The sequence below is a fragment of the Dermacentor variabilis genome, chromosome 5, assembly GCF_050947875.1.
Source record: "Dermacentor variabilis isolate Ectoservices chromosome 5, ASM5094787v1, whole genome shotgun sequence".
Lineage (NCBI taxonomy): Eukaryota > Metazoa > Arthropoda > Arachnida > Ixodida > Ixodidae > Dermacentor > Dermacentor variabilis.
The window spans coordinates 126,197,284-126,217,956 of NC_134572.1; the positions used below are offsets into that span (position 1 = coordinate 126,197,284).

Below are 20,673 nucleotides of genomic sequence, written 5' to 3' on the forward strand. Positions count from 1 at the left end.
GAAATGAATATTCTTTTCACTCCCCCCGTTGATTGAAAAAATGTTAGATTCGAACATTTCTGTAAAAAAATATTGACATTTTCGAAACGGCCATTGTAGACACCGACACAGCCAGAACACACATGCCGTCGTTATGAATATTAAGCTTACGCTCTGCATAGGCTAATAGATTGTTCCTGTTTCACGCTTCATAGAAAAATGTGCTTTCCACTCCACCGGGTTGTCATGCTGGGCTGCCGAAAGAAAAGAAGAAAGAAATTACATTCGCGAATATGAGACAATCTCTTGAACTCAATACTAAAGGCTTGGAGAGTAGATTCACGTCATCGATGTCCTATAATTTGCGAAAACCATCCGCAACATTAGTGTTTACTGAAGTTACATTGCCTGACTTAGCTCAAGTGATTCTTATTTACCCTTTTGAGTCCCTGGTCCTGATGAAATTACCGTGATAAAAAATTTTATTCGATCAATCTCCTGACGACCTTCTGAACATTATAAAATATTCATTAAGCGAAGCCTGGATATCCTACGATTGGAAAGTAGCTAAGGTAATCCCGATAGCTAAAAAACAAGGAGTAGGTTATAACATAGAAGATACCATACCTATTTTTCTTACTTCTAATATGGTCAAGCTCATAAAGAGCGTGTTACACTGCATAATTACTATCTGGATGACGGATAATTTGATATTAAGTCCAAATGAAATAGGCCTGAGAGCTGATTGCTCAATATGCTGGGGCCATGTTGATTTAGAGAGCACCCACCGTGGTTGCTCAGTGGCTATGGTGTTGGGCTGCCGAGCACGAGGTTGCGGGATCGAATCCCGGCCTCGGCAGCTGCGTTTCTGTGGAGGCGAAACGCGAAAACACCCGAGTACTTAGATTTAGGTGCACGTTAAAGCACCCCAGGTGTTTCAAATTTCCGGAGTCCTCCACTACGGCGTGCCTCATAATCAGAAAGTGGTTGTGGCACGTAAAACCTCATACATTAATTTTTGTTTTATTTAGAGAGCTGCTCCAACTCCAGCCAACTTGCTCAAAAAGCAAACAATATTCTGCTTTAGTGACATTAGATATAGCTAAAGTTTATCGCAGCGGTGAACATTTACTTTTACTGGATATTCCCCAGAGTCATTATTTTCCAAATCATATTTTCGCGATTAAGAGAACTCTGTCGCTTCAAGGACCGCTGTTTCTCGTCTAAATTCAGACAGACTCGCGGTGTTCCCCAAGGAGCAGTCCTGACTCCTATATTATTTAATATATTAAGGAGCTCCATCCCCACTTGTCAGGATATGCAAGTTTATGTGTATGCAGATGACTGCATTCTTCGCGGCTGACAGTAATACTTACGCTCTATACCAAAAATTAGAAGGATACATGAGTATGCTTGAAGTGTGGCTTAAGACAATCTGCATGTCATTAAATGTAAGTAGAAGCGCAATCTTAGTGTTCCCACACACGGATCCGATTTCAATTTATACATTGTATAAGCAAGAACCCACTCCACAGGTTGACTCTCTAAAATATGTGGGAATAATCTTTGATAGAAAACTCATTTGGAGTCCACACATAAAAAGTGTGGCGTCTAAGGCACAAGGTGCTTTAGGTATACTGTGCAGAATGAGTAATCGACAATATGGACTACGTAGGGATTCTCTGCTAATTATTCGCACAGTGTATATGCGCCCAATACTGGAATTCAGGTGTGTATTGTTCTCAGGCGGCCCTGCTTATAAAACATAGCCTATGGTTCTTTTCGAGCGTGAAGCCCTGCGCCTATGTCTGGGACTCCTCAGGTTTGTGGCTATTAATGTTATCTATCAAGAAGCGCGCCTACTAACATTGCCCTGGAGATTTCACGTATTAACAATTCAAGCATTTTTGAAATCCTACAGCTTTCCCCTTAGATGATCTGAATATGCTTGTATTAATGATCCAAATTCCTTTTTTCTTGCTCATTGGTCTCGTTGCCACACTCCACAGATTTTATATGTACCAAAACAATTAGATAGCCTAAATATGAACGTTCGGGAGGTAATTCCACCAACTGAATCAAGTCAAAATATGAAGATGGAATTTGATGACATCTTCCCCCGAAAGCCTAAGTTTCAATCAGTCACATTCTTAACCATACTGCTGCATGATTACCTTGCACACGTACAAACATATAACATAATAGCTACATACGCTTCAGTGAACAACGCAATAGTGGTCGTAGGCATTTTCCTTTCTTTCGCTTTGATGGCCATTACCTTTGAGACTGCCAAATTTCACTGCTGTTTTGAAGCCGAGCTTTTAGCAGGGATTTTAGCGCTTCGGAAACTCCCTTCGAACTCAATAAGTGGGGTTATTATAACAGATTCCTTTTCTGTGTGTACATTGCTTACAAGTTCATTCAATTCGCCAACTCTAAAAAGGTTTCTGACAGTATTTCCCCCACAGCTGAATTTTCTAAAACTATTATGGGTACCAGGTCACTGTGGATTACATTTAAACGATATGGTGGACTCATCAGCGCGAGCATCCCTGAGTGCGCCTATAATGCCGGCTCTTCCAGTACTGGTGCACACAACAGCAATAAGATAACAAAAATATTCAATTCAGAGAGATGTCACTGAATCAATGATAACATGGACAGAATTTCAGCACCTAAAGTTTCCGTGGAATATCTGCTGGTGTCCACCAAGACAATCTGAAGTAGTGATCACCAGATTACGCTACCGCGTCCCTCCATTAAAGCTATATTTACACATGACTGGTCTGACGTTATCGCCTCTGTGTCCGTACCGCCAAGAAACAGAACCCCTAGACAACTATGTTTTGTTATGTCGCCGATAGAAATTGCTAAGAAAGACTTCTAGAAATTACGCTTGCTAAATTAGCGTTAGTCTGATCATCAGAAATGATACTATCTGTCGGTGCGTCAGTTTTAGGCTTCAGCCAAAGGGGCGTGATTAATTTCGTTTTCGGTTACATACAATCAACTAAGCGAGTAAGTTTTTGAATGCTCTTTCGTTATTTGTCCTTGCATGTTTTTTTTTTCTTCTTTTAACCCAATATGTCACACTTCAAAAGATTAAGTAAAAGTTTCACCACACAATTTTTGCTCAATCCCCCAGTGTGAGTATGAAACCTAATATGAGGCCATCATCATCATAATCATCATCATCATCTTCATCACCACCACCACCACCACCACCACCACCACCACCACCACCACTCAGCCCTGCGAAAGTTGATGTCCAGCGAGGCTGTTGAAAACCACAACTGCCGAGGGGGTGCGCAACGCTTTATCGCTTTAGTCTAATTGTAGTAATGCTATTTTTTGAGTAATGGTAGTAATGGTGGAAATGGGGGGGGGGGATTTTTACAGCACGCCACCGCCCATAGCGGTGCTGCAAGAACGTTGAAATCAGCTGATAGGCTGGTTATTTTATAAACGAAAGGTTAGGGACGTCACTCCCCACGTGGCAAGCTGCCATGTCCGCGGCAGCTTACGGAACAGTAATCTTTATGGGGAAACGTATGCTGAGAGCGGGCTACGTGCTGCTTCGCGATGCATGTAGGCGCAGGAGCGCCTTACCATAAAGTATGTGGTGCGAATGCATGTTTTGAGTTTGTTCTTTATCAAAACGTATGCTGTTCTGTATGTTGTATGCATGATTACAAATAATGTATGTATTGTCCCCCTCACTTTGCTGAGGGCTTCTAGCCCAAGGAGGTTTAAAATATTTTTGTTGTAGCATCTGCCTTACGGAGGTATGAGCCATTCCATTTTGGTGTATGAGTTATTATGATAGTTTTCTGTCGATGCTAGGCCACGAAGAAATTCCGGGATTCAAGCCATAGACAGCGTCGCTGTAGAAACAGTGAAGGCAGGCAAATCACTTCATCGACTATTACGATACTCCATAATTCGAAACTTTAGCGCCGCTCTCTGCGCTTTTACATTTTGCGATACATTGGCTGGCGCGGAAAATCTGTCTCGTGCGGCACATTTCAAACGGAGCGAAGTGTGGCGCGACTGCCTCGCTAATCGGATGATCGCGAGAGGCAGCGCGTGGGGTAACGCGTGGGTGCGATTCACAGCAGCTGCCGCAGACAGACCTCTGCTCTTGCAGCTCTTTGTTCTCATATACTGTATCGGTGGACACGCTCGCCGCATGCCATCGGTGAACAGACTTCGGCGACGCTACCCTAGCACCATCTCGCACGGTTCGTCGCCGCAGAGGCCGTCTTGCGCCGCAATACGCTAGTATCATGCTTTCGCCATACCCTCCTCCTCCGCTTTCCTCCTTGCGCTCTCTTCGCTATAATTTTTTTTATCCACCGCCGCGTTCCACGTTCGCTCTTTTAAAATTTCTTGTATGCGTTCACTCTTTTGCGGGCGACACTGAGGTACGTTAACCTTCAACGCAGGAATGTGTGCCTAAGAGCTGTATACTCCAAAACACCGCAACAGAGACGACCGTAAATCACAGAAGGTCGACGGTTTTCTTTCGTATTTCGAATGCAATGGCAATTTGTCAACGTCTAGCATGAGTGCCCCGCGAATACTGGGCTTCTAAATAAATATGGTCAACTACTTCAACCTTCTTGCGCTTAGACACTGACAATGAAAGCAGGCGGCAGAAAGCTACTCACTTCAAAGAATATGCAGATTCCACGCACTGTGAGAATCAGTGTAAGCGAAGCTTTGTGTGCCGTCTGCTTTCACTGACGATAATTAGCGGTAATGTTGGCGGCGGATGTGTGATTTCTTCCGCATTTAGTTAAATACGAGAGTGGTGAGTAAATGTTAAACGTTACCTTGCGTGCACCACCGCTCTTTGGGCAGTCCACACACACGCAGGGATACGTGTTTGCTTGAGGCGTTGTTGTGCATCATCGTTCATAATCTCTGTGACGGCTGAGCATTGCCATTGCCTCGCATGGCACATCGCACCGAAACAGAAGTGTTAAACTTCAGTTGAATTATAGGGCTGTACTTAATTCAAGTAAGTATTACAACTATACGTGTAGATTGTATACATACAGCCGCGGTCTGCACCACGTTTCGGTGCGTGTAGCGAAGACGCTCCTGTTCCGCGCGACGCTTCTTTTGGGCCTGGATGTCCTCGACGCTGAGAGCACGCTTTGGAGCCGTTTTGCTGGCGCGTGCTTACGTGCCGCTTCTGCATATCGTGGCCAGCACGCGGTTCAGACGCCAGCTCCAAACGTTCTCTTCAGGCCATGGTCGATTGCAGTGTTTACACTATCACAGCGCAGCACGCGACCTCCACAACCCACCACATACATTTTCGTAACATAGGAAAGCAAGCACAGCCCGTGCCATACGCACAAACTGTGAAACGCTGCCGCGGCGGTGCCGACCGATTATTATTATTATTATTATTATTATTATTATTATTATTATTATTATTATTATTATTATTATTATTATTATTATTATCCGCTTCCCCATTGAAACGGTACGGGGACAAAGCTCGGTCCCCAGCCTCATTGATTTACTCAGGTATGCTATCAACGCTTTTCCTTCTCGCATTCTTGTATACATCTCTTTAAGCTTGTCTGTCTACCTTGTACCCCTGCACATGCCTAAATAGATCTGGTCGTATCTGTCTCTTACCGGCTTTTTTTCCCCACCAACACTCTAAAGGTCTCTTGCTTATCTCGACTGCTGACCGGTTGATACTTCCGTATACTTCAAATCCAAGTGTTTCTGGAAGTTGTACGTTACGTACTGGTCTCGCTGGGTGAATCCCTTCGCATTTCATTAGGATGTTCTGAGTGGTCTCCGGATTTTTGCTGAAGCATACACCATTCCTCGGTTAATTCTGAATATTTGCTCCGGTATGTTCTTGTCCATAGGCAACCAGCTCGAGCCTCATATAGCAAGGTACCTGCCTTGCTATATGTGTATATAAGAGTATATGTGTTATCGTATACAGATTTTCACGTCTAATTTCTTTTTTGTTCATTCTTGGAAATCTCCACGGTCTCTTTCATTTTCAATCTTTGCATCCATTTCGCTGACTCTGTTTTTCTCACTTTCTTTCTGTTTACTCCCAGTTGTCTATCTACACTTACAATTACGGGATGCGCGGAGGCAAACGCCATCTGGTGTTGTTACAAGAAGCTCAGCGGCGCGAGCAAGACCACAGCAGCAGCATCACCCGGAAAGTCGGGAGAAGAGGCACAGAAAGCTTTGCTTTAAAAACTGGTCCCAACCTCGACATCCCACCAGCTTCTTTGTGTATGCGCTGGTAGCAAACACTTAAAGAGCGCAGTTTTAGGCATTCATTTACATTGCATTAAGACGTTAGCCTAAAAGATATGAAGTAAGCTTAAAAGATTTAATGCCTAAATGTACATGTTGAACTTACCCGCAACACTACTTTGGTAGACTTGCAAAACTTTCAGATTAACCAGAACATGAACGTAGGCTTTTTAAGGTAGCGTACGTTTGGAATGCGAGTATTCATTCGGCTCCATTGAGGAAGTAGTGGGCGGCTAAGCTGCTAGAGATTACGACTGCTTTGTGTGCACTCCGTCCGAGTCAAGCTCCATCGATATGTATGTATGTCCGTGTGCGGAAAGCAAAATAATCGGCACGAAGTTGGTGGTGCCTGCGGCTGGGGGCTACAAGGCCAGTTGCTCACTCCTTTCGGCGAGTCGAGATAGCCCTTTTCCTACGTAAACGCAGGGCAGGACCGCGCGCGTTGCGACAGGTGTGCCTGACGTTGCTGCATCCGCCAATTCGACGCATTTTATTGCCGTTTTTCGTGCCACCACTTTTCGAGGGGTCGCGGATTCTTTCTCCCTTCTGTTTTTTTATTTCTTCGTCTATAGCAAGATCACGAATCGTAGTCTGCACCGTAGTCATGGTGCGAATGCTGCAGGGGATCACAACAAAAGTAAGAAAATGAAATGCCAGATATACCTATTTATATCCATGTAACACGGGCAGCCGGAGCCCAGAAAACGTAACGTGGCCGTCCGTGAGCCTGGCGTTCGGCCGGAGACACAACGACTTGTCCGCGAAAGCTGGTGGTGTTCGTCGCCACCGGTGAATTGTCCTGTCGTCATCCACCAACCTCCAGTCCCACGCCCCTCGAGCCTTTCTTTCTTTCTTTTTTTTTCTTTTTAGTCGCAAAATGCCGCCCGCACTCCATAGTTTTGGGTGCGTGTTGCGGCTGGTGCAGCCGTCTCGCTTCGTGGTTGTCTGTTCGTACCTGCCGCATAGCAGTCGCGCTGTAAATTATGAGGCTGCTGCGTTTCGCGGAGGCAGTGCGTAATTATGAACATGCTGACGACGACTACGATGGCGGCTTGTGCAGATTGTCAAGAAGCTTGGAACAAGAAGCTGGTCCAAACGTTTTCGCAGCCACGTTGTACTCTGGAAAACTGAGCATTGGCTAAGTCCTGGCATTTTGTTGCAGAATAGCAAACTGCGGTTTCTTCTGGTTAGCGCTCTCCCCAGCCACGTTTTCTTTTTCTTTCTCTTTTTTTTTCGACCAATCAATATTCAACTTCTTACTTGGGTTTGTGTCATGGGCTAAAAGGGTGTAGAAGGCTTCATCAAAACTGAGACCTGGCAGAGAAGGCTTCACTGACCCGTGTGGCATGTTGTCCCTCCCTACTGGTTTCAAATGGACCGGCGGCCGCGTCCAAAGGTGCAACTTGGATGGATTGACAAAAGCGAGCGAAAGACGAACATTGAACGTGCACACAGGGCTGAAGGAGTACCTGGTTAGCGCCTGCCACAGTGATTTTTGGTTAAGACAATTATCCCCTCATTTTGAAACAACACCCCGGTGACTTCTTCAATCGAGCCAATGCTTCGATGTCCACAGGGCGCCATCCTAAGAAACGGCAGTCAATCTGCTCCACGCCAACTATAGCGAGCGCGTGCATGTGCGTGTGTTTGCTGTGCATTGGGAAATGCCTGAAATGCCACCGCTGTTCACATATTCGGAGGCCGCGCCAGCGGGCGTCCAAAATCAGCTTTAACATCACGCGACGGAGGGCACAATGACGTGCGTTCCCAAGAACTGTAGTTATATCAATTATTCTCCAGGAGCAAAAAATAAAAATAAAAAAACAAACAAAAAGAGAGGCACTTGTGTATGCCACCCAGTTTGATAGGCGATATACACTTATACATATACACTTATACGATATAGCACTTCTACATCAAAAAGAATATATTCTGTCCCAGTTTGATAACAGAGCTTTCGTAATAGGTATATTTGTAGATTTTTCAAAGGCATTTGACTTGGTGAATCATGAATTACTCCTAAAGAAGTTATGGTACTATGGTATCCGAGGCCAGGCTGCAATGTTAATAAAATCATATCTTTCGCAAAGAAAACAAGCAGTTAGCTTAATAATGTACTATCAGAGGTAAAACCTACATATTCTGGCGTCCCTCAAGGCAGCGTGTTAGGCCCACTTCTTTTAATATATTCCTTAATGACATTGTTAACATTAACAAAAATGCCAAATTCATTATATACGCTGACGACACGAGTATTTTTTTTGCTGGGAAAAACATTCAGGATCTAATAGTGTCTTGCAATACAACAATGGTCACGCTGGAAAAATGGTCAAAATCTAATGATATGCGCGTGAATGAAAAGAAGACAAAAGCCGTAATATTTCGCCCGAAAAATAAGCCGGTTTCTATTCACAGTTATATTCTATATAATTCTCGACCTATAGAAATAGTTAATCATTTTAAATGCCTTGGAGTTATATTTTCTTCAACCATGTCATGGGAACACCATGTAACTCACGTTGTCAAACAACTGGCTAGAGTAGTGGGCATGATTGGTTGCACACGGCACATTCTTCCGACGTCACTCAAACTAACTCTTTATAACGCACTTTTTTATTCTCACGTAAATTATTGTCATCTTGTATGGGGAACTGCAACACATTCTTGTCTTCGCAAAATACACATGCTGCAGAAAAGGGTCCTTCGCTACGCGTTCAATGTTAGCTATGGGTCACCCAGCAAAGGTCTCTTTCTTGCAGCCGGTGTGGTCCAAATCTATGAATTATATCGATACCGGTTGAGCATTTCTTACAAAACAGAAATAAAAAATGGTACAAACCATATTCGACGATTGGCAAACTTGCAAGAGAAAACCACAAATTACCCTTTCAGACAACCCGAACAATGGATCGTGCCAACAGCACGCCTAAACTCCGTGCAAGAACGTTTGCAATTCACACTCCCTTCCCTTCTGAACGCTTATACATCTGCACATTTTGACTTATTCACCTGTACTCATGAGGTATTGCGTAGGATGTATATAGAAGGTAGCTCCGAACAATTTTCATCCTCAGTTGTGCCAAAATAAGTCTTTGCTTCTGTATCTCATATTTCATGTATGAGAGTGTGATATGTAATAACAATCTTTTTATCCCTGTGTTTACTCAGTACGCTTGAAGTGCTCTTGCGATGTATAGCATTACATTTTGTTCTCTTGTTTCGTTTATACGACACCTGAAGTTGAGTTGTTGTTTGTCTTCTGCTGTTGCCTGTAAAATGGGGGCTGCGGCTTTGTCAAGCTGTATTTTTACAGCTTTTTCTGCAGCTCCTCTGTCCATGTATCTTTGAGGCAGAAATAAAATTTATTATTTATTATTTATTATATACATGTGACCCTTGCGGCATGAGATCAAATGAAAAAGAAATGCACGCGTACGTTACGGCGCCAACACACACGCACGCTTCAAGAGAAACAAGGGGCTCGCGAACGGAAACACTCGTTTGTTCACCCTAAGCCTCGTGAAAGCTACGAACATTTTCATTCTGCAGAATCCGGTGCAAGGCGTCTTCACCGTCAGCTTGCTACTGTTTCGTGCAAGCCTTGATATAGTTTCAGGACCCCGGTTTACTTCCGCACGATAAGCATATATGAGGTCGAATCTACAGAAGAAACCGAACACAATGAAAAAAAAAAGATTAAACACTTTCTCTCTCTCTCCCTCTGCCGTACAAAATCCGCGCGATGAGTGTAGTCTTTCTTCCCGGCGCGGTGCTTCCAGAACTCTCGGCCTCTCGAATCTCGTAAAACCGCGGTGGCAGACGCCGTCTCCGCACAGCCGTTGCAGCAGGCGCTAGACTCAGCGCCGCGTTTTAGGCTGAAAGCCTGGGTTCTCCTTCTCCGGCCACTTCGAGGGCTCCACGTTTTCGGAATGAGCGAAATTTTTCACTACGCCCTGTATTTTCTAACGTTGGCTGCTGCTCAACCTTCCTATATCCATTTTCTATCTCTCTCTAAACATAGCTTGAAACAGAGCTTCTGTCTTTCCCAGCGTTTACTGGCATTCTGCTCCAGCCTGCTATGTTATTGCTGTTCTCTTCCCAATCGTTCTCGCCCTCTTTCTTTAACCAAAGAAGCCAATTTCCTATCCAGCTCTTCCCTACGAGCTTGCACTTAGAAGTCGACCCGAGATGGGGGTTCGCGATCTTGGATTTCGTTGTAGTCCGCCGTGATTTCCTCCGAAAATCTTTCGCTACGAGCACCAGTAACAAGCGAGCACATGTTACAGCTGTGAATCCTCGCGTTGTCGGAGCATGAATTTGATTTACGCAAGGACGCTTTTTGTTCATAATGTTATTCTATAAAAACATAATCATTTCTTACGCTGCTAGACAATAATTAGCTAGAAATCCAGATATTTTGGTTACATCATGGTCTAACGTCTTGAAAATTCAAATGACGTTAAAAAATGTACACACGTGGGCCTTCATTACCTTGCCGCTGTACCGGCTTCCGATCTCTACCAATGAAGTGCTGGTGATCACTGGAGTCATTTTTTGCTTTCATTTGCACACTTGGTCCTGTTGCCCCATATCTAAAGAGTTGACCTTCTGTAAGCATAATTGCAGTGGCTATTAATGTTTATTTCAGAAGGAAGAAGAATCTAGAGGGTTGCCGGAGGGCCACGCTGTTTCACCCATCGATGTTTGCTGCTCGTACCATGACACCCTACCCCCCGACCCGCCGTGGTTGCTCAGTGGCTATGGTGTTAGGCTGCTGAGCACGAGGTCGCGGGATCGAATCCCGGCCACGGCGGCCGCATTTCGATGGGGGCGAAATGCGAAAACACCCGTGTACTTAGATTTAGGTGCACGTTAAAGAACCCCAGGTGGTCGAAATTTCCGGAGTCCCCCACTACGGCGTGCCTCACAATCAGAAAGTGGTTTTGGCACGTAAAACCCCACAATTTAATTTAACACGTTCAGCAAAACTACACATACGTAGGCAAACAAAAGGCAGCGTTCAAAGAGCACAGATCTACTATTCTGGCTATTCCTTCTGTCAAACTGAGGCAGCGAAGCACGCGTCATCTTTCCAGAGTGTCAGCGCACTTCGCGGTGTCAGCGAGGTGCGCTGACACCGGTTCTGCGGTGTCCCGCCGCCACAGGATGCATGCCGCCTTCGCGACTACTGCACGGTGCTATGGGCCAGCCTCTAAAACGAAGTGCTTCTTGGCTCATGCGCTTTCATGTCGGCAAGGGCAGCGGACAATGCTATGGTGATAAGGGAAGGGAGTGGACGAGGGACGCCCCCGAAAATGCATGGCTTCGGCCGATAGCCGAGGTCGTCACCACCGGTCGTCGTAAAACACGTTCGGAACGAGCGTGTCCGACACAAAACGGTCCCACCAGTTCAAAGCCGCTTTTACACCTACCGCTTATCGGAGCTCGGTTACCGCCGCCGCTGTGACGGACCACTCTGCAGAGCGAAGATACATACCCCCTTACGCCAACAGCTCCTCCAATCGCACACTAGCTTTCGGATTTCGAATTTTGATAATGCGCGGGTCCTCGTCGTGAAAGCGCGCCGGTCGCCAAACGTCGTAAAATGATGCCCCCGTGCGCTTCAGTTTCGTTTGTGCGCAAACACGAGCGCGTGTACGTTAGAGAGAGAGAGAAAAAAAAAAGAGAGAGAGAGAGAGAGAGAGAGAGAGAGAGAGAGAGAGAGAGAGAGAGAGAGAGAGAGAGAGAGAGAGGCGTAAGCGTTCGACTTCGTGAGACCTGGACAGCAGGCGATCGCAAAACCTACGTTTCTGCATAAAGTGAAACAAGAAGAAATAGAGGAAGAGTGATAGTACAGGCATAGGGGAAGGTGCACTGTGTCGCAGCGAACGCGGAAAATTAAACGACCCGACTTTTAACGCGCGGTCCGGACGGCACTGGTTTTACGCCGTCGACAAAAATTGCAACGTCGCCTGTGTTTTTACGCGTGGATTGTTCGTCAATTCGGGCCACGTTCTTGAAAGTAGCCCTTGTTAGAGCATCGCTGCGAAGCCCTCCAACAGCGATAGTGCAGGGCTAACGCTTCTTGGAGCCTGCAACTCCCTTTCTGCCAAATATAAGCTGAAACCTAGGCTGTAGTACATTGCATGTTGGGCTTGAATTGAACCGCTATAGACTATCCGATAGTAAGATACGATATCTTGTCTTCATTCTACATGTGCAATGTGAAACAATTGTCGAAGTAAAATATGTAATTATCTTGAGACGCTGCACCGAGCAAGAAAAAACTCAAGTATAGATTTGTTTTAAAATTCAATCGGCGTGATAAGGCAGAGACAAATGAAGTCTGTCTCGTTTAGAGAAATTGGTAAGCAGGCAACGCCTCAGATATAGAGACGGGGAAAATAGATGGTATCTAAAAAAAACTTGGGGTGAACTAAAAGCGTTTGTAAAAACGCGATGCCTCATCCATGACGAGTGTGAAATTAAGTTATTGCGGGATGAACAATTTTGTCTCAGTCCAAACTAAAAAAAAAATGTTTTCCATGAAATAACTGTTTATTACATTCAGAGCCGCTGTGCTGTTTAACAGACATTGAAGGAGACAATCTCCGAATAAATAAGTGTTTCAACTTTCAGCTGTCTATTCCTAGAGGCTAAAAGTATATGAAATGGGGACTTTGAATTTGCCCTTAATTTTAGGCACAGGTAAAGTGAGCCCAAGTTACAATAACATAATAGTTCCTCAGATCGGTGCGTTAGTTCCTATACTTCAACTCTCAAGTCACTTTCTTGAGAACTTCGTCCTAATGGATTAGGAAGATAGCGCAATCAAGATGTATTAGCCCTAAATAAAGTAAAATAAAAAAGGCGTGAGAACGTGAAAATTAGATAGGAAGAGCGTAGAACCTTCTTTGCCCACTTAGGACACTTGAGAACTTCCGGTGAGAACGTCTCGTGCCCCTTCACATTTACATTTAACGGCTTCATTTGATGTGTACGTGCCATCGTGTACGTGTGCTGAGTACGTAGTAGATACACTTGTTCCCTGTCCATATCTCTTCCCCAACGAGGCAAAGGTTTGTCTCTTAATGTTACAGGAACCTTATGTTGCTTATGAACTTTCTCGAGGACATTGTCGCAGTGGGCCACTGCTGACATAAATAGTGAGAAAGGCAAAGATGAAGGAAATGCAAAGCTAAAATGACTAACAGCCTTGAAGGCAGGAAGCTCAGGAATACAATGTGATACGTCACGCAGGCTGTCCGTTTGGCTTTGCTGGTTACGTGGAGTCCAAGTCCAAAAGGCATCACAGAGGCAGGGAGGTACCAAGTAAGGATAGCTCAGAGTTCGGAGAGCATTTGCCTGTTTAATGAAACTGTTAGTTTTGTGCATCAACACTCCAGTCAAACAACCGCTGGCCTCATTACCGACTAACTTACATATATCTATCTATCCCTACCAGTTCTTGTACGAGCTCCTTTCTGCACATCACTATACACGATCTCGGAGTTAGCAAACCGAGAACTAGTAACAGTTACCAAAGGCAGCTGCACATTCTCGACAATATTAGTGAAGGCTTTGACATAAGCGGGAACGTCGGGACACTCTTGGCCCGTACAGACAGCCAGCGCTCGTCAGGACACGATGTACTGAGCACTTGGCGTCGCTGTGAACCTAGTTGTCAGGCTGCTCAGGCCTTATTCGTTTTTTGTTAAAGTACATGACGCCCTGCAACTGATTCTCTAAGTTTTAAATAGGCCAGCTGCACGAACAGCTACGAAAACCGCCTCAGCTATAGACGACCTTATGCTTAGCAGCAGTAGCCCCGACCATTCCCGCTAAGATGTATGTCGTTTGAAGCGTGGAGGTACGTGTTAAGCGAAAGAAGTCTACTGCGCACCTCTCTTTCTAGGAACTTCATCATAACACCTATTACTTTTTTTATTAACTTTATGCAAGGAGATATTCGTGTCGGTTAGACGGCGCCAGCCGCTCCTCTTTTCCTAATTCATAGGCGAGGCCAAAAAAAAAATTAAAAAAAGCTGAGAACTCGACATCGATCAAACTTTATAAAGAAGACTACAGTGAAACAGTTCTAAAATTGACGTACACAGAGCAAGAGCAACTGTTTCTGAGCATTTCACTAGCGTTCGAGTGTTGATGTTGACGTGCACACGGCAGCAAGCGTTGGCTGAAAACGCAGCGCACACAAACACGCGCAGGAGAACCACAGGAACACGATAATACGAGCGCCAAACACGTCTATATGAATATGTTCAAAAAATAATGACTCACTTTGACAAATACAGCGCCGTATTCAAACGTACAATAATTAAATTTTAGAAACATTTATATATTCCCGATTCTTAAAGAAACCGTAACAATACGCGTGCTGCACTTTGTTCCAAGTGTTCTGATGGTCGTTCACCCGGGTTTTGGCTACTGATATTGACCGCCTATTCAAAGCATGTATCTTTGCAAAAAGCCTCTTGCAATCGGTATAACATGCGCTGCAGTGTAATAGCAGCTGTTTTATATCTTCATCAACCTCGTCGCAAAAGCACATAGCGGTGGCGATTTTTTCATATCTTGTACAAGAAGGGTTCAATATAGGCTGCGCCGATTCGGTATCTATAAATTGTTGTTTCTATCGAGCGTCTGGTTTTCATAGGTATGGTGAATTGTATGTTATGGTCTATGACATATAATGCGGAACTTCCCGCACCATTTGGGAACCAAGTATAACTGTGGTCGAATGTACGACCACTTTCCTTCCTCTTCACACCCTATGTCTCTTGTTTCCACAAACCTGTTCCGAAGCGTGGAGTACGTAGCAAGCTAGAGTCGCTTCACTAGAGGCTATAGTATTCACGGACGTTCTCTACCTAGTCTATTTATTTTTGTCACACCTTTGCTTTTTCTCTCCGCTATGCTTACCGTGTTTCATTTCCCCTAACGCTTCAGGCAGTGCAGGGTAGCAAACTAGAACTTCTTCCGGTTAATCTTCTGGCCTCCCCCCCCCCCGTTTCTCTCTCTCTCTCTCTAGCCAATCTCTCCACTTTTCCGACAATAAAAGTACCCTCTCTCCATCTTTGAAAAAAGTGCGCGTATGGACTCTAGGTTAGCAGTTGACCTGGGCATTATGCGCTTGACATCTTTCCGTTGTCGTCATCGTCACCTATCTTGTTCCTCGTTGTTACTCTCTACCCAGTCTCCCAGTGCAACAGAATAGCTGCCTAGAGGAATGTGACCGGCCTCCGTACTTTTCTCATCATTCAGCTTCTCTTGCTTTTGCGTCACTCACCGGCGAGCTCGACGCTGGCGTTTCGCGACCGGGCCGTGCCCAATGGGTTGGCGGCCGTGCACCAGTAGAGCCCGGTGTCCTGTTCCCGGCGGCTGTGCTGCACTTGCAGGAAGAAGAGCTGTCCTTCGGGCAGGACCATGCGCGTGGCCGAGTCGCGCACTGTCTTGCCGTCGTGGAACCACGTTATGCGGGGAGGAGGGTTGCCGTCCGCGCCGCACCGGAGCGTCACCGGCTCGTGCTTGCGGACCACCACGTCCACCGGCTGCTCCGTGATGCGCGGCGTTCGGCCACCGTCTCTTCCTCCTTCACCTGCTTGGCTGGACGCTGCATGGAGATACCAGAGATAAAGCAAGAATGAACATGTTGCTCTTGTGGCACAATAACGTGCGCTATGGGCAAGAATTGCAATGCATTAGTATAGCGGTACACACACACACACACACACACACACACACACACACACAAACACACACACACACACACACACACACACACACACACACACACACACACACACACACACGCACGCACGCACGCACGCACGCACGCACGCACGCACGCACGCACACACACACACACACACACACACACACACACACACACACACACACACACACACACACACACACACGCACGCACGCACGCACACACACGCACGCACGCACGCACGCACGCACGCACACGCACGCACGCACGCACGCACACACACACACACACACACACACACACGCATATGCGCGCTCGCACAGGCACCGGTTTTCAGAAGGGAGACGTCGCATACTTGCTGTAAAGAATGAGAACGTTTACGCTGAACTGAAGTAGAAGTATATGGTTCTAGTTGCAAAATATTGTTTTCGCTAGTCCTTCATTAAACTGTTGTAACTTGCTATCGGCGCTTACAGTAAATGTGCTTCAATTGTTTGTCGTAGCAGGCATTATTGAAATCAGCGGAGGCCGCGAGAATGACTAACGAGACGAGCGGAGCTTTGTGCGAGGGCGCGGAAGGGATGAAGCGCTCTTGACAGGATGATGCAACATCTGCTGCCAACCTGTTCTCCAGGTATTGTTATCTTGAACTGCTTCTGGCTACAGTGAATCTGGACGCAGACAGCTTCTAAATAAATGAAAACTGCGGTGACGAGAAGACGTTTTATAATGTAGTATGAATGCAAGGGAGAGCGAAGATGGAGAGGGAGAACAAGGTGAAAGGCAAGAAGGTCAACTAAACTATCACCTGGTTTGCTACTCTACATGGGGGAAAGTGGTGAAGGCTACAAAAAAAAAGAGAGAGAAAATGCGGGGAAATAGAACTCTTCGCGTGCACAAGCGGATGCACAGTAAGTGGCATCTCAAGTCCTGTGGCCGTCAAATGCTGCAGTCCCGCACAAATAACTTCTCGTGCCATGCGACGTTTACGGCCACCGTTGGAGAATCTTCGTCACTTGAAACGTTCCAGAGTGCAGCCGGTCCAGCTCTGTGCACGTCATATCGAGGGCACTATGAGTGCTCTACAGTTTCCTAGCATCCAACGAAAAAGATGCACGTCGATCAATACTTCATTCGAGCACGGAAAGAATAGGCTTGTATGCAAAAAGACAACTGCGTCTTACGGCCGAGACACATACAGTAACACTTCAGTAAGATTTGTCTTCGGTGCACACAACAGACTGCGCACGTGCACCCAATCAATATTTAATAATCGACGCACAAAACCTCAAACTGAACAATATTTTTAATTACTACTACCAAACGCTGCCAGGCATACTGTAACTAATGGGGTTAAACCAATAATAATTGTTAAAAATTGTTTTGCCTGTTTAAAAGTTGTCACGACGAGTTGTTGAATTGTATGCTACTGCGCGTGCTTCCGACTGCTCGCCGCGACTGGTGGATGAAAGGATGAATTTTCAAATGTGCTGCTGTACATTGAAACATACTATAGTAGTTTCTTATCCACGTCGTCAATTGCGTGCCTCGGCTACTTTCGTATATGGTGAAGGCGAAATTGTACTGCTGAGTTAAGCGCTATATGTCTTCCAAGCCAGTAGGGGCGCAAATGCTGAATACAATGTTAATTCATACGCTTCTGCCATGCCGATATCAGATATAGTGGTCTGCAACGGTGGAGCTTACCGTGTAAAGGTGAACAGGTTGCTTTGGAAATGTAAAAATAAGAAGGGTGGGAACAAGAGGCAACTCGCCATGTTAACGTCATCTGGCGTTTACTATACCATCGACTTTCCAGTGCTATGACTGCTACGAACCCATCCACCACTATCTATAGAGAACGCAAATTCAGCGGGAATCCAAATATTATTTTAAAGACCTAAACGGGACTGCAGTAATTTGCATGCCCTGTCTTCCTTTTCCAATACGTCGAAGCTGCTGATAGCGAACAGTTTTTTGTCAAGTGTTGCCTGAGGGGATGCTGGCTCTTCGTTCATTTCATCCTGCGCAAAAGACGTAGGACAAATACCGAAAGCGGACGGGCAGCCTGACCGTGCAAAATGCAGTGAAGAAGTTTAGTGGAGAAAGTCATAACTTGAAATGTTCCGCACTCGCTGCTTCGGTTGCACGGTCGAAACGGTATATGGAATAGTATGGAGTGGATAGGGTATCTTGGGCGCACGCGAGCGCCCTGATCAAATCGCGAACCTTTATTTGTTTCCAAAGCTCCCGGGGAAAGTCGCAATCTTGCTACGCTGCTGCGAGGTCCCTGTATATACGCGTAGGGCGAACCGTTTGTTTTTACAGAAGTGGCGCTGGCTTCATATTCTCCGGAGGGAAGGTGCTGCCTTCTTGGGCGCTTTTGCAGGTATTTCTACATAGAAGCCAGTGAGTGTGCCTGATGGCGACGGCGGCGATGGGAGCGCCGAGTTCTGCGCGCAATATCCGGTGGCTTTAGGCTCACTCAGGTGTTCGAGGGCTCCGGTTGTGTTTTGTTGGCAACTTCGACAGGGGACTGGGAAATTCAGATTCGCCTGTGCATCTGGGCGACGTGACAGCTTCGCTAGCGCTTTGTTTCTTTTCTATTTTGTTTTTGCACTGGCTGCTTATTCACTTACGACTTGTTCCCCCCATCACTGAAGTCCTGCTTAATCTTGGTGCTGTGGATACTTCTTTCAGTTTGTTCTCATCCGCACAACTCCTCCAGCAATGAAATTCGCAGAGGTACAACGTTGCAAATGCTGCGCCTATCTCGATTGCTAGGAAAACATGAGGGACCTTTAGGTTCGAAAGCGCAATGACCCTGCTATTCGCTAGCAGCAGGGTTAACGAGATTGCTAGACGCCTTCGTGTACTTATATAGAGCATAATCGCAAAGGAAGGGTTCACGTAAGCCTGGAGGTACGTTCGGCTGGAATGTGTGGTTGCGCTGACGAGCGTTTGTACTAATGAGCCGTTGTACTAATAAAGAAGCACTACAGCACATGCTGATTCAGAATGTGCTCTTTTCACCTGGGGATGATACGTAATGAGAGGCTCACGTTAAAAGTGGCCACATGATCGGAATTTCGACATAATTGCGTTCCATCTGAAGGTTTCCGGTTACATGCTTGTCACCAAAGCGTGCTGTGTCAACATGGCTCGAAACACGTACGGACAAGCGCATATAAAGTTAAACATGCGATTGCGCCTCTGATCTCTCTATTTTTATCACATCGGTGTAAATGGTGATCGCAGACTGATTTCTTAATTGCTAACATGTTTAGCAAGTCGATAACCGGAGACGCCCCGATGCATTCTTGAGTAACGATGCGAAAGAAATTTATATTTCTTGCCTGTGCACTACAGTTCATGATAATAATACGAGAAGCACAGGCGGGGTATAGTATGTGTGGCTATAATATACTACTGAAGCACGTGCAATAAAAAAATTGAGGGAAAGGGTAGTCCGTGCTCGTGGCATGTCACTGAGGGCGTGCATCTAATCGGGAGAGTGAATTCAGTCATGACCATGTTTTATGATGCCGCCTAAGCAAACTACAGTTTTCGCACGCCGTGAAAAAGCATACAGTAGTGAAAAAAAATAATAAACGCGGTGGCGGTGCTGACTAATCTACGACAGTCTCTGCCCCCGCTGTCGTGCCAGTGGCATGGAGCACAGCGATGGACAGCGATGGCAAGCAAATGGACAGCTCCGGCTCAACCCTTTGGCAGAGCGAAACCGGAGGGGTGAGCTGGAGGAGGAGGAGCTCGAGTTTACGAGTACGTCTGATCTATTTATGTTCATTTGAGGGTCGGCCTTCCCCACCGAGCCAGCCAGTTTCCTCTTGGAAGCAAGCAGAGCTGAGAAATGTCAGAAAGCTATCCCCCTCTCCCCCCAGTCTCTATCTTTCCCTTTCCATTTTGCTCATGAATTGGCGCCCATACTGACCCGGGGGCAATGGAAGAGTGCTCAGATCAGCCTTACACTGGCAGCTGCTACGCTGAGGTTCAAGCGAACGTGGCTTCGCTCTCTCAGTGCCTTTCGCGAACTGCGAAGCGCAGACCCACATTGAACACGAGGTTGGCCCAAAGAAATAGCCAATTAAGGAAAGTATACGCGCTTTGCGGTGGAGCCATGTGCGATGTTTACAATGCGAGTATTGTGGAAGCGGGACGAAGAGGGGCTGGAGCTGAACGACGAAGAGAGGTGCTCCGTGGACGAGGGGAACCTAGACGTCGAACAACACGAAACCGTCGTTTGAGGCATGCGACCGCCTCCCCGTTTGCGATATACGAAGACGAAGCTGGCGTACGGAACGAACCTCGAGCCCCGAAGGCAGATGTAATGAAGGGAACCCGTTTGGAAAACACAAGGTTTAGTAGGCTTTCGAGACAGTGCTACTTCGTCTTTATCGTTTCTCCTTCTTCTTCTTTTTTTGTTTTGCTCAGTTTCAAATGCATACACTCGTAACGAAAAACTACATATCTTGGCATGCCGGCGCTACACCGGTAGTTGGCGGTGGTCGATGCTCTCAGTGCATCGGGAACGACATATAAACAGTACGAAACGCCGACTTGGTATAGCACGAAGCGTCAAAGAAAAAAAAGAAGAATACGTCTCCAATAAAATGTGGCAGTCGCTATAGCGTATC

At 46.0% G+C, this 20,673-nt stretch overlaps 1 protein-coding gene across 1 annotated transcript in view; it reads right to left on the reverse strand.

Moving 5' to 3' along the window:
• LOC142583147 (roundabout homolog 1-like) overlaps positions 1 to 15,776 on the reverse strand; it is a 79,788-nt gene extending 64,012 nt beyond the window's left edge. Inside the window, exon 1 of the mRNA XM_075693493.1 lies at positions 15,593 to 15,776. Coding sequence (XP_075549608.1) covers positions 15,593 to 15,731 — 139 coding nt within the window. The 5' untranslated portion in view covers positions 15,732 to 15,776. The remainder of the gene's footprint in view (positions 1 to 15,592) is intronic.
• Positions 15,777 to 20,673: the final 4,897 nt, after the last annotated feature.